This window comes from Trichosurus vulpecula, chromosome 4 (assembly GCF_011100635.1).
Source record: "Trichosurus vulpecula isolate mTriVul1 chromosome 4, mTriVul1.pri, whole genome shotgun sequence".
In the NCBI taxonomy this organism is placed as follows: Eukaryota; Metazoa; Chordata; class Mammalia; order Diprotodontia; family Phalangeridae; genus Trichosurus; species Trichosurus vulpecula.
The window spans coordinates 438,535,175-438,550,146 of record NC_050576.1 but is presented as its reverse complement, the minus strand read 5'-3'; the positions used below and the strand labels follow the sequence as shown (position 1 = coordinate 438,550,146).

At 46.1% G+C, this 14,972-nt stretch overlaps 1 protein-coding gene across 4 annotated transcripts in view; it reads right to left on the bottom strand.

Moving 5' to 3' along the window:
* Nucleotides 1-3,233, bottom strand: part of OPA1 (OPA1 mitochondrial dynamin like GTPase) — an 82,203-nt gene extending 78,970 nt beyond the window's left edge. For 2 of the 4 annotated variants that reach the window (XM_036757959.1, XM_036757961.1), the window contains exon 1: nt 2,893-3,233. In XM_036757959.1, coding sequence (XP_036613854.1) covers nt 2,893-2,924 — 32 coding nt within the window. In that variant the 5' untranslated portion in view covers nt 2,925-3,233. The remainder of the gene's footprint in view (nt 1-2,892) is intronic. The other 2 variants (XM_036757958.1, XM_036757960.1) reach the window with 2 other exon arrangements.
* Between the last annotated feature and the right edge of the window lie 11,739 nt (nt 3,234-14,972).

Here is a 14,972-nt window from a genome sequence, read left to right as displayed (position 1 = left end):
AGGCTTACATTTGATCCTGGAGGTCATAGGAGGGGGAGAGCGACAGGTTCAAACAACATTTCAGGAGCATCACTTTGGAGGCCGAGTGGAGGCTGGACTGGGAGACCCACGAGAAGGTCACTGCAGCAGTCCGGGCCTGACAGGGGTGTGGGGAAGTGGAGAGCTGGCATGGCACCGGACCCTGGCCTCCACGGCCCTTCCAGTGGATGAGCCCATCCCATCTCCAGATCTGAACAGCTCCAACAGTCTGTCTCTCTATGGATTTACGTTCACTCCAGTCACCAGGCCACAGGCAAGCATCTCGGCCCTAAGCCAACTCCCTATTCTACAGACGAGGAAACTGAGGACCAGGAAGGGAACGTTTTTTTCCTTTTCCTTAAAGGAAAATCAGTAACTTGTTAAATTTATGGTGAAAACAAAACAACCCCCCCCATTCTTTCAAAAATGTAAATAATGAGAGAAATCAGAAATTTTAAAAGACTAGACTACAAACTATAAAAAGGATTTACTAAAAGATTGACCTTTGTGATCTGGCCTGTTAACCTTCAAGAAACAGAGGCTTATTGTTTTGCACACTGGTAAGTTGTTAAGAACCTAATTTCATAGGCACCGAGCTGTCAATTATTCCAGAAAACCTGGATTATTCCTCCCACAGAGAATTCCCATTCCCTCCTACTCTATGAACTGCGCATAACAATGACTCGACAGTCTCCAAAGAGCACCGAGGGCAGCGGTGCCTACAGAGGACAGGAACCAAACGCAACCATCACCACTGGCTGCCCGAAGCCATCCGGCACGATTGGAGAAGAAGCTCCAGCTGGAGGCCTGCTACTAACTGTCTGAGGGACCTTTTCTCTGGGCCTCAGTTTCCCCACATACAACAAGAGGTCAAAGGCTACAATCCTGTAATCCCACAAAACTAACAAGACGATGGCCTAGCGCTGCTGTCCTTCTTCAGACCCAACTAACCAGGGCAAGACTCGCTCGGACAAAGAGAATCCTACCTCACTCATTTCTAGCCTCCCAGAGAATCTCAGCCAAAAAATTGCCTCTGCCCAGCTCACAGCCAAACACACCATCCTAGCCAGCACCCCAGGCCTCCCCGGCCACTCTGGGCCAACTCTCCCTCTTACAAAATCTGGTCTGACCTCAGACTCCTCTTTGCTCCTTCCCCCCACAGCTGCTTCAGGGGCTGCCTGCACACTCAAGATGTCAGCTCTCCTCTCCATCCCAAACCAGATCCCCAGGCTCCTCAAGGCCTTCCCCTGGATACTCCCCACGTGTTCTGACCAGACCAAAGACGGAGGGGGTTAAGGAGGGTGTGGCAGCAGCCACAACAGGGACCGCTCACCTGGGCACGCCCACGAGGAGGGGCCCAGCTCCCAGGACCTGACCTCTGCCCTCCCCCGGCTGGGCTGCCCAGCTCAGGTCCGGGCCAGTCATTTAGGGCCAAGCTGATCGGCTGGAGAGCGTCCAGAGAACATCCAGGAGGGTGATGGGCGTGGAGTTCATAACCTGTGAGGGAGGCCGTCTGGCCGAGAGGAATCAGCAAAGAAAAACGGGAGGGCAGAGCTCCCCTGCACAAAGGGCCGCTGTCTCGTCTCCCCCAGCTCCTGGAGGGCAGGGACCCGACTGTCCTCAGTAGCACCTGGCACACAACAGACACCTCACTAGTGCTTTTTGACCTGACCGACTGACCAGGGGCTACAGCCAGGAGGAAGAGGGGAAGGTCAATCTAGGTTGGATGTCAGGAAAAAGGAGCCAACAGCAAGAGCTATTGCAAAGTAGAGAGGGCTGCCTGGGGAGGTGGTGAGCTCCCCGTCCTGGGAATCTTCCCACACAGGCTGCACAATAACAGCTTGTCATGCACCATACAGGGAGGACTCATTCATGTGGGGATCTGAGGAGATGCTATTGAGGTCCTTGCCAACTCTTAATTTTCTGGCCTTGAAGCCAGAAAGACCTGGGTTCGAATTGGGCAAGTCACGGGATTTCTCGGTACTCTGGGCATCTCTGGGCAGATCTCTCAAAGACAGCGCCAAGGGGCCACGGTAACCCGCATCTGCTCAGGTGGGAGCCACAGGTCTGGTCTTCTTCCCCACCCTTCTCTTCCAACATCTCCCTCTCTACTAAGAATGCCACCGGCCTTTTCAAAACTCCCAGATGCCTCGCTAAAATCCACCTAAGTTCTGCCCAGGCAGTGCCCGGACCTCGGTGCTGCCAGCCCTGCCACAACGATCAAAGACCAGGGAGTGCGGCCCCAGGGTCAGATTCCGTGGTCTTCCCCCCTGCCCCTCTTTAACTCTGCCCCCTTCTGCAAAGAACCGGGCCAGCCCTGGAACCCAGGACTCCTCCCCTCTTCTCCAGATCGCTCCATTTCTATTGGCCTCAACCCGGTGCAAAGATCAATGCTCTTGCTCTGCCCGGGACAAGGGGCTTGGCCTCGGCGCCGGCTCCTGTCTGTCCACCCCAGGGAGCCCAAACACGTCTCCCACCCACCACGAGAGGGGCGGGGGCACCAGGGGACACGGGGCTCTCCTGGGGGGCCCAGCGGGTGGGGGCAGCCAAGAGGCCCAGGACTCTCGCTCATTTTCCCCATCTTCCTGCACGCGCAGAACCACAGCATCTCCAAGGAGGAAGCCGTCTCCGAAGCTTCTAGTCCACACGTTACAATGGGCCTGACCAGGTCCCAACGAGGGGCACCCGGCCTCCAGGGACAGCGGCAAAAGAAGCCCTTCCCCTCCGTGCCGGCCCAGCCCACTGACCCCCACGATCGCCCTCCGCCCCGGCCCCGCCCTTCCCCTCGGGCGGGCCACCAGGCCCCCGGGCTCTCGGACACGGCCCTCCCCGCGGGGCCCGGACCCCGCTCCCCGGCCTCCCCCCGGCTCTCACCAGGCCTCTGCGGCTCGGCGCGCTCGCCACATTCCACCTGCCGAAGAGGCCTCGGGGGCCTCCGGCCGCTGCCTCCTCCTTCTGCTCCGCGGGCCTCAGCGGCGGCGCAGGCCCAGGCCCAGGCCGAGGGAGGAGCGCGCAGGAACGGCAAGGGCATCCAGCGGCGGCCGCGGCTCGACTAGCGGCCTCCGCTTCCGGGGGAGCCCGGCCGGCTTCCGTACCGCGTCCGTCGGAGAAATAACGTCCCCGCGGGCGTCCGGGCCACAGACACTAACGTTCCGGACAGGCCGCAGGGCGCATGCGCCCTCAGGAGCGTTGTCAACCGAGCCTCCGGCAAGCACAGGCGCGCAAGCACGCATGCGCGGAGGGGGCGGGGCGCGGCAAGTAGAGGACTAGAGGACATGCGCAAACCTCTGCAGAGCCTGGGCTTTGCAGCCGGCTCCCTGGGGGTTGAAAGAGCAGTGCTCGATGGCTCCGGGAGCCCGCTTGCAGGGGAAAGATACAATGTAGCTTTCTAGAAATATGTCTATACGTTTACATGGAAGGTGTGTTTTAATCTACACGTCAGTTTACACCCAATACATACACACGTGCATATATAGACAATATACATATATACACACAGATATACGTGCATCCAGGACTCGATGCATATGACAACTCTGATGAAACATTAGCGCTGAAAGGACAGGCTATTCCTTTCATGGAATCTTGGGCTTAGTAAAAGATCTTTGCAATTTCCCAAAAACAACCCAGCCCACTCTCCTCTTTTTCAAATCTGGATCCACCTCACCGTTTCTAATTGTGGATGGTCCCAAAAATGCATACTGTTGCAGAGAAAACATGTTGAGATTGTTCCAATAGATGTTTTCATCCACTTGGTCCTTCCTGTGTGGATAGACCAGCCAAACTCATTTGATGGGTTGGAGATCTCTACCAGGAGGCTCTGCAATGTTCTGGAGTTTGATTGGATCAAAACAATGTCAGTGTAGACACAACATCATCAACATTCTGATGTTGATCCTCAATGTAATTAGCTAGATTGGCCTTCAGAAAACAGCCTCAGTCAGTTGCCAGCATCATATGTGGAATTCTTGATGAATATTGTTTGAGTCTGGCCATTTAGCCAACTCTAAACCCCTATAAGTGGGCTCTCATCTACTTCACATCTTTCTATCCTGTCCACAAAGAAGGAGAAGAACTAGAGCTCAGAGGAGATGTCAACCTATTCTTTGTAATAAGAACTCTCCTATACCAACCCAACATGGGTGCCCTATTAATGGTACCAGTTTGTTTCATGCTTCTTAAGTCCCACTCCAATGCCATATATGTCCTTACCTATTTTGTCATTAATGTGTTTGTGAACAAAGGCTTATTGGCTATTTTGATCAATAGCTTAGTGAGCTGACCAGTACCCTAGAAGTGGGGCAAATTTAGATGGTCCCACATTTATGTGAGTTGAGGCATAAGATATGCTGTGATTGTTGAAACTATCCCATGTGTCTTCAATTCCCTTCCAGACTTCAAAGATTTTGTAAAAATGGTTTTTGTGGGACAGTATATCGTATCTATCCATTTTCTTTTAGGTGTTAATAATATCTGTGATTGTATCCAGTCACTCAGTATCTTCCCCTCTGAGATATTTTAGGAGCTGACCCCTCAAAGCCACCAAAATTTTATCAACTCTTATATAAACTCCCCTCTGAATATTTTTGTTATTGGCCAGTTGTTTTCTTGCCTCTATTTTTTCTTTGTTAATGTGTCAACCTCATTGTCATTGAAAAAAAAATTCTGTAATAAAAATCCTCACAGATCTTTTCAATTTTTTCATTTTTTCCTTGTCCTTCACAATCCATTCTGATTGTATTAATTGCTTTGTGTCAGTTAAACTTACTTGGGGAAGGGGAATCTAATAAGTGTCTGAGGTCAAATTTGAACTCAGTCTTCCTGACACCAGGTCTGGGATTGTATCCACTGTCGTGCCACCTAGCAGCCTTTTATGATAAAATAACGATAGATAAGGACTTTCAATTATTCAGCTATTCAAGGTAGCTCTCTGTCTCAACTAAAGCGAAGCAGTGTAACACCAATGTTGCTTGCAGCTGCTGTGGAGACGTGAGGCCAATAACACCAATGCACAGGAGGGCTGCTAGCACAGGCTCTTTGATCTGCAACTTTAAGGGACTGACAATCTTACTTTAATCAAACATACATGTATCATTCACCTAGTTCAAGGGAAAAAGTCAGGACCCTGAGCTTCAGAAAAAATACAAACAGAAATTACAAGCAGAAATTGTAAATAGAGAAAATAAACTCAATATAATAATAAACATAAAATAAACACAAATCAACAACAGGGCTTCTAATTGTCTGACCAAGACAATACATACGTAGTTACCTGAGAGAGAAGTACCAACATCTGGGTTTTCAAAGCGGGGTGGGGGGGCGGTGTGGTGCGGCGGCTCCTTAACGGCTACCCAGAGTCTCGTCTGGCTATATTACGTGAATAGTCTTCCCATGAGTGAGCCCCCACAGCAAAATGCTAACCTCAGAGTAAAGATATACTTCTTCAGGGTCAGAGGGCAGCACAACCCTCGTGACCCAGGCTCATGTGACTTGGGCTTTCTTGTGACTAAAGTAGGTCATCAAAGAGTCTAAAGGCAAGATTCAATCAAAGGCAGTTGATTGCCTTAGTGCTGAGAAAAACTAGAACTCCAGAAGAAAAAAAAACAGCAAAAAGTCCCATTTTGCTTGCTGTTACAAGTGGACAATAACTTTTTGACTTTCCTTAAGGATAATTTCATCCTTCAAAAGGTAGAGGAGGAACCCATTGCTGAGTTGGAAACGATGGGAACCTTGGGAAGACAGTCCACCCTAGAATTTGTGGGGTTTTTTTTTGGAGGAGGGAAGGCAGGGCAACTGGGGTTAAGTAACTTGCCCAAGGTCACACAGGTACCACATGTGTCAAGTGTCTGAGGCTGGATTTGAACTCAGGTGCTCCTCACTCCAAGGCCAGTGCTCTACTCACTTCACCACCTACTAGATTTGAGGAGAGCAAAATTCAAAGGGTGAAGAAGGATAGAGAATATCTCAAGAATTAGAATTCTAGAGGGGCGGAGCCAAGATGGCGGCTGGTAAGCATGGACTAGAGTGAGCTCCCTACCCGAGTCCCTCCAAAAACCTATAAAAATGGCTCTGAACCAATTCTAGAACGGCAGAACCCACAGAACAGCAGAGGGAAGCAGGGCTCCAGCCAAGGACAGCCTGGATGGTCTCTGGGTGAGGTCTATTCCACACGGAGCTGGGAGCTGGGAACGGAGTGGAGCAGAGCCCAGCCTGAGCGGCCTGGACGAAACAGACCAGATGCCGGGCGGAGGGGGCCCTAGCGCCCTGAATATGTGAGCTGCGGCAGTTACCAGACCCCTCGACCCACAAACACCAAAGACTGCAGAGAAGGTTAGTGGGAAAAGCTGCGGGAGTGGAAGGAGTTCGCGGTTCGGCTTCCAGCCCCGGGGGCAGCGGAGGTGGGGCAGCTACGGCTGCTGCTGCTTCCGGCTCCAGGCCCACCTGGTGGGAGGAATTAAGTGGCAGATCAGAGCAGGGTTGCACAGCCTGCCAAAGATCTGAGCCCAGTTCGGGTTGGGGGTCCTTGGGGAAGGAGCAGTGCTGGTGCAGCAGAGCTGGCACCTCCCCCCCAAACGTGGAACATAGAACTCGTTAGTCTACAAGCAGTCATACCCCACTGAAAAACTCAAGGGTCAAGTTAGTTGGTTGGGAATATGGCCAGGCAGCGAAAACACACCCAGATTCAGTCTCAGACTTTGGATTCTTTCTTTGGTGACAAAGAAGACCAAAACATACAGCCTAAAGAAGTCAACAAAGTCATAGAGCCTACAACCAAAGCCTCCAAGAAAAACATGAACTGGCCCCAGGCCATAGAAGAACTCAAAAAGGATTTGGAAAAGCAAGTTAGAGAAGTAGAGGAAAAATTGGGAAGAGAAATGAGAAGGATGCGAGAAAACCATGAAAAACAAGTCAATGACTTGCTAAAGGAGACCCAAAAAAATACTGAAAAATACACTGAAGAAAACAACACCTTAAAAAACAGACTAACTCAAATGGCAAAAGAGCTCCAAAAAGCCAATGAGGAGAAGAACGCCTTGAAAGGCAGAATTAGCCAAATGGAAAAGGAGGTCCAAAAGACCACTGAAGAAAATACTACTTTAAAAATTAGATTGGAGCAAGTAGAAGCTAGTGACTTTATGAGAAATCAGGATATTATAAAACAGAACCAGAGGAATGAAAAAATGGAAGACAATGTGAAATATCTCCTTGGAAAAACCACTGACCTGGAAAATAGATCCAGGAGAGATAATTTAAAAATTATTGGACTACCTGAAAGCCATGATCAAAAAAAGAGCCTAGATACCATCTTTCAAGAAATTATCAAGGAGAACTGCCCTGATATTCTAGAGCCACAGGGCAAAATAGAAATTGAAAGAATCCATCGATCGCCTCCTCAAATAGATCCCAAAAAGAAATCTCCTAGGAATATTGTTGCCAAATTCCAGAGCTCCCAGATCAAGGAGAAAATACTGCAAGCAGCCAGAAAGAAACAATTTGAGTATTGTGGAAACCCAATCAGAATAACCGAAGATCTGGCAGCTTCTACATTAAGAGATCAAAGGGCTTGGAATGCGATATTCCGGAGGTCAATGGAGCTAGGATTAAAACCTAGAATCACCTACCCAGCAAAACTGAGTATCATGTTCCAAGGCAAAATATGGAGTTTCAATAAAATAGAGGACTTTCAAGCTTTCTCAGTGAAAAGACCAGAACTGAATAGAAAATTTGACTTTCAAACACAAGAATCAAGAGAAGCATGAAAAGGTAATCAAGAAATGGAAATTGCAAGGGACTTACTAAAGTTGAACTGTTTTGTTTACATTCCTACATGGAAAGATGATGAGTATGATTCATGAGACCTCAGTATTAGGGTAGTTGAAGGGAATATGCATATATATGTATGTATATATATATATATATGTTTATGTATATATATAAGTGAATGTGTATGTATGTATATATCTATGTGTATATGTATGTATGTGTATATATATGTGTTTATATATGTATGTATGTATATATATATGTAAAAGAGAGAGAGCAGACACAGGGTGAGTTGAAGATGAAGGGAAGATATCTAAAAGAAATAAAATGAAATTAAGGGATGAGAGAGTAACATACTGAGAGAGGGAGATAGGGAGAGATAGAATGGGGTGGATTATCTTGCATAAAGGTGGCAAGAGGAAGCAGTTCTATGGGAGGAGGGGAGAGGGCAGGTGAGGGGGGAATGAGTGAACCTTGCTCTCATCAGATTTGGCCTGAGGGGGAATACCATACATACTCAGTTGGGTATCTTACCCCACAGGAAAGAAGAGGGAGGAAGATAAAAAAAAAAATAAAAGGCGGGGGGGGGGGGGATGATGGAGGGGAGGGCAGATGGGGGTGGAGGTAATCAAAACAAACACTTTGGAAAGGGGACAGGGTCAAGGGAGAAAATTCAATAAAGCGGGATGGGTTGGGAAGGAGCACAATGTAGTTAGCCTTTCACAACATGAGTATTGTGGAAGGGTTATACATAATAATACATGTGTGGCCTAGGTTGAATTGCTCAACTTCTTAGGGAGGGTGGGTGGGAAGGGAAGAGGGAAGAGAATTTGGAACTCAAAGTTTTAAAATCAGATGTTCAAAAACAAAAAAAGTTTTTGTATGCAACTAAAAAATAAGATACACAGGCAATGGGGCGTAGAAATTTATCTTGCCCTACAAGAAAGGAAGGGAAAAGGGGATGAGAGGGGAGGGGGGTGATAGAGGGGAGGGCTGACTGGGGAACAGGGCAACCAGAATATAAGCCATCTTGGAGTGGGGGGGAGGGTAGAAATGGGGAGAAAATTTGTAATTCAAAATGTTGTGATAATCAATGCTGAAAACCAAATATGTTAAATAAATAAATTGCATTTAAATCTAAAAAAAAAAAAAGAATTAGAATTCTATAGGGTGAGATAAAGGATGATGGGAAAATCTCAAGACTGAAATTTTAGCCAGGTGTAGGGGCACACCTGTTTCAGGAAATGGTGGGGGGCTGTGAGCAGCCCCTGGATTTCTCATCCAGGTGATATCAGGAGGAGGAAAGGGAGGAGGAGGGAGACAGAGGAGGGGCTGCTCAGAGGTCCAGTTCCATTCCTATTAGTGGAGAAGGGAGGTGGTGCTTTGAGCTGCTCTATTTCTGACTTGGACAAGTTTGTCTATCCTTAGGACAGAGGAGAAGGGGGAGGAGGAGGAGGATGACAAAATTTTGAGACACAAAAATAGTTTCAATAAAGAAGGGGAAGAAAAGGTGTTGTCTGAAGAGACTGCCATGGATCCAACTTAGATATTATTTTAATTTTTTTCCCCAAAAAAGCCATCTCTTATTTTTATTTATGAATTCAATAAATTTGGTTGTTGTTTTCAGTGTGGTGTATCTCTTCTTTGAATTTAACAATTTCTGGTTTTATTTAGTCAGTTCTTCATTTGTTGTTTTTCTAGTCTTTTTTTTTTAAGTTCTGTGCCTTGTTCACTGATTTATTCTTTCTTTTGTTGATGAACATGTTTTGAGATAAATTTCCTCCAAGAACTGCTCTGGCTCCCAAAGCTTTTGTGTGTTGCCTCATTGCTGTCTTTTGCTTCGATGACTCTGTTGATTGCTTCGATGATTTCTTCTTTAAATCTTATTTAGTTGTATGAAAATTGAGGTGATAATGCTTTGTTAACTTACAGTTGGTAGTAATTAAATAATATCTTAAAATATAGTAATAGTATGTTTAATGGAGAGGTTTTTGTATCCATAGACAGGACTTTTCTCCCCTTTTAAAAATATGCTCTCAAGTCTCGCTGTTGTAATTTGGGGCTTGGGAGCCCGTCTTGGCATCTCTCCTCTACCTCTGCCTCTTCAGCCTGTCCTGCTGGCTTTGCAGGCCTGTTTGAAATGCCTGGAATGTACTTTCTCAAATCTCTCCTTTAAAAAAAGCTTTCTTAAAACTCAGCTCAAGAGCCATCTTTAACATGAATTATTTAGATAGTAATAACAGTGAACATTTTTTATAACACTCAAAGGTTTGCAAAACATTTATATTCTTTATACCCATCATGAAGCCTTTTCTGGTCTCTAACAGCTGCCACTGCCTCCCTTCTCTCCAATGAAATTCTGTTTATTTTCTACATAATCATTATACGTATGTGTTGTTTCTTCAGATAGATAGATACTCTTTGAGGGCAAGGATTGCTTCATTTTTGCTTTTGTATCACCCACTCCTAGGACACAGCACCTGGCATCATATATTAGGCACTGGATAAATGCTCATGATTGAATGATTTACTCACTCATTCTTTAGAATTAAATTGCTGTCATCATTTAAATTTGAAGCCTTTCTTCAAATGCCCTTTATTGATTAGAATTTTTATTGCATTGTGGTCAGTAAAGGATGCATTTAAAATTGATGATTCTCTGCATTTGTTTATGAGGCTTTTGTGCCCTAGCACGTGACCAAATTCATAAAGTATGTCACTGAGATATATTCCTTTCTGTTCCCTTTCACTAATCACCAGACATTTAGCATATCTAATTTTTCTCCAAATCTATTCAGACCCTTATCTTCTTTCCTATGTATCTTTTTGTTAAATTTGTCCAAGTCTGTCTAAAAGAGGAACAGTGAGGTTCCCAGTGATCATGGTTTTCAGACGATAAAGTGCTTTGCAAAATGTAAAGCATTTTAGGAATGCAAGTTATTAATGCTATTATTATTGTGATAGATTGCTATCTATTTCTCCATGTAGTTCATTTAACATTATCCTTCAAGAAATTAGATACTACAGCATTTATTGCATATATGTTAAATTTCGATATTTTTCGATAATTTTCTGTGGCACCTTTGATCATAACGTAATTTTTCCTTATCTCTTCTAGCCATGTCTGTTTTTGCTGTTACCCTTTCTGAGATCATGATTTCTGTCCCTACTTTCTTTAATTTGCCTAAAGCATACTAAGTACTCCTCCATCTCCTCATGGTAACTCTGGGTGAATCTTAATGCTTCAGGTATAGGTAAACAGCATATTGCTGGGTTTTGTTTTCTGATTGCTTTGGCTCTCCTTCATTGCATTGTAATGGTTGTTAGTTGTGTATTCCCCTCCATGCCATCATCTTACTGTTTTTCCTCTTTTCCTTCCAGAAGGCAGTGTAGCAAAAGAAGGAATCTGATAAACCTAAGTATTTTACAACTGAAGTGGTCTGTCCCTACTCCTTTTGTCACCAAGCCTAGTCTCTGATCCCTCTTTTTTCCATTTTTTTCTCTCTTTTTAATGTCCACTTCACCACCAACCTCCAAAGGTGAAGCTGTTTTGCTTGTAACTTTTCCTTCCCAATTTTTCCCTCACTTTTAACCCCATCCCCTATCCCTTTCCCTCTCCTGGCCTGTTTCCCTGTCGAGTTTAGTGTATTTCTATATCATGCTCTTTGTGTGTGTGTGTTCAGGCTAAAAAGACACATAAGGAACATGGAAGCAAAGACAGGCAAACAAGGATGAAGTTAAGCATAGGAGAGTAGACAAGGCAAGGTGTTACATGAACAGTGTCAAAACTGCTGAAGCTTTAATGAGCTGAGGCTAGCGAGAAGAGCTCAGGCCAATAAAAACGTGGTGGTGGTACCTGATAGTGGTAAATTGTTTGGTTTTCAGCTCTGTCGAGAGAAAGTATCACCATGGGTCAGGACTATGGATTGGCAGCTGTTGGGTGATTATAACTGGCCGCTGAGAGATGGAATTCCTCAACTCCTGCTTCTGTCTTCTGTGCCAAGGAGAATCATGTTGAGGTCAAGAAATCAGCAGCATTTATAAAGTACCTTTTGTGTGCCAGGCTCTGGGGGTACACAGAAAAGCGAAACTCTCTCTCCTCGGAGAACTCAGGGTTCAATGGGGGAGAAAACCTGCAAACAACTACATGTGTACAAGACGCACAGGAGATAAGTGGAAGGTAGTTTCAGAGGAAAGAACAAAAAAACCACAAAAAAAGACAAAACAAGAAATGGTTTACAGGGAGCAAGACAGGTAAGGAGATAGTAAGAGAGCACTTGGCTACACCTGACAAATCCACATCCCTTGACTCAGATGCAATCCATCCTGGGCACTCAAACCTGGAAAACAGGACCCTTAGCCGTGGTCTGTGCTATAGGGAAGAAACATCACAGGACTGGACAAGGGCGAATATTCCAATTTTCAAAAACAGAGTAATAGGAAGTCAGCAAGTGATTAGGTCAATCAGGTCTTTGATTCAAGAGTGGATCTTTAAAGAAAGGTTGAAGAACAATCAGGAAGGGTGGGCAGGGCAGGGCTGGGCCGGGCCGGTGTGGCTCCCTTCAGAACAGGGTATGGCAGACCAATCTTATTGCTGTGTGGGTCAAACGGCCACTGACTCAAGTGAAAAAAAAAAAAAAAACAAACAGGTGTCTCGGTTTCTCAAGGCAGAAAAAAAACAGATTTATTTGATCAAGTCTCGCAAGAATTGGGCATCTCTCACTACCAGGGCAGAGATAGCAGTGACAAGAGGTGAGGAGGAGAAGACAAGTAGGGAGATATATACCCTTGTACAAACAATTCTAAGAAACCCCACCCCCAGAGGCTGGACCGCCGTCCCCATCTGCGGAGACGAGTGGCCTCACAATCTAACCAGGAATACGTTTTTACCCAACACAGGCACAGAAACTACAGAATTACCTTATAGGGAAACTTTAATGCTAAGATGACCGTTTGTAAGTAGGCCGGGGGAGGGGGAGAGGGGAATATCATCTGGTTTCCCCGAAATTATATGATTTACAGGAAAACAGAACTTAGGCCTGGTGAGGTTCACATCCTGACTAAATCTGTACTATCTCTATTTGAATATTGCCTTGCCTGAGTTATTCATAGGGAAGCTTTCACAATCTTGTATTCCATTCACAGCTGAGGTGACATCTATAAATCTAAAGGAGGGGGAGAAAGACATTCCTAAAGGCTAAATAATCAGATTCCCACAGACTCAAATTTATCCCATTTCCCTTTTCTCTAAATACTGATTTTAGATTATTTTAGATATAAATACATACATATATATATGTGTATATATATATATATATATATATATATATATATATATATATATATATACATATTCCCTGTGAAGCCTTCTCACTTTATTCTCTCACTACCTCACACATTGCCCTTGGGGCAGGGTTACCAATCTGCTAGATTGGGGGGATGCTTTGTGTATAGTTTACTTCAATTTTAGCTCAGCATTAGACACAATACACTGTTCTTGTGGAAAAGACGAGAGCACAATTAGAGGGATTCAGAATTGTACAATGACTGGGTGTAAAGACTAAATCACGAATGGTTCCGTGTCAGCTTGGCAGGAGGTCTGCAGTGGAGGGCCTCAGGGATCTCTACTTGGTCCTGGGCTGTTCAACATTTTCATCAGCCACTTGCATAAAGGCATAGAAGGCAGACTCACCGAGGTTGCGTGGCTGGGGGTACAAAGCCGGGAGCTTTTGTGTCAGCTGACACAGCCAATGAAAACATTTCAGGATCCAAAAGACCTTGACTGGCCAGAGTGTGGGCACAAGCCTAATAAGCTGAAATTCTACAGGAGGCCTGGAGTAGGGGAGGGATCAAAGGGAACTTCTCCCCTTGGGTTAATACCCTCTGCTTCTTAGGGACAGTGGGAGGGGCACAGCAACTAATCTGAAAATGAGACTGAAGCTCCACGTCAGCAGTGTACGTGACATCTGGGAAACTAATGGGATCTTGGGCTACATAGGCCAGTTTCATTTAAAAAGAGCGTGTCAACATTGATAGGAATTACTTCCTTTTGAACTCTGAAATTCTCTCCAACCATCTCTCCAACCTTCTCTCTAGTTTCACTCCTCCTAAACCTAGTCTTTGTCCTGCCTGCAGCCTCTGTCCTTCCATCCCTCCATCCCTCCATCTCTGTGCCTCTCCATCCCTCCATCCCTCCATCCCTGTGCCTCTCTGTCCCCCCATCCCTCCATCCCTCCATCCTTCCATCCCTCCATCCCTCCATCCTTCCATCCCTCCATCCGTCCATCCCTCCATCCCTCCATCCCTGTGCCTCTCTGTCCCCCCATCCCTCCATCCCCCCATCCCTCCATCCCTCCATCCTTCCATCCCTCCATCCCTCCATCCTTCCATCCCTCCATCCCCCCGTCCCTCCATCCTTCCATCCCTCCATCCCTCCATCCCCGCATCCCTCCATCCCTCCATCCCTCCATCCCTCCGTGTTTAAATGTTCTGGTCTCACTTTCCTTAATGTGCAGCCTTGACCCTAGAGTGACCCAGTTCCATTTTCACTGCCCTGCCTCCTTTACCCCACTGTCCTATGTCTCTGCCCTGCCAGTGTTTTCCCCCAGGCCACCCCAACTCTGGCTCTCTCCAGCTGCTGAGTGCAGCTAGGAAATGCAAATCACTGTGTTGACTGGGCCCACTACAAGTAGACATTCTCTAATAATAGTAACTGGTATTTTCATAGCGCTTTAAGGTTTGCAAAGGACTTTACATGTCACTGCATCTGCTCCTCCCAGAATGTGATGTAGACGCAGTTATACTCATTTTACAAGGGTGAAGACTGAGGCCGAGAGGAGTTAAGGAACCTGCCCAGGGACACACAGCTGGTAGGTGTCTGAGGCAGGATTTCAACTCAGGTTTTCTTGATGCCAAGGCCAGCACTCTACCCCCTGTGCCACCTGGCTGCCCTTAGTGCCTGATTTCCACTGGGCTCCCCTTCCTACCTGGCAAAACTTTTATTTTCCTTTCATTAACTCTCTTATCCACTTCCCTCAATGGCTGTTCCAAACTTTTCCTTCCTCAACCTTCCAGGCCAGTGTTTCTACCTTTGCTCTTGATTCCAGAAGCCAGAGGATCCTTCTCTCATCCTTCTCTCTCTCTCTCTCTCTCTCTCTCTGCCTCTCTCTCTCTCCCTCTCTCTCTCTCTT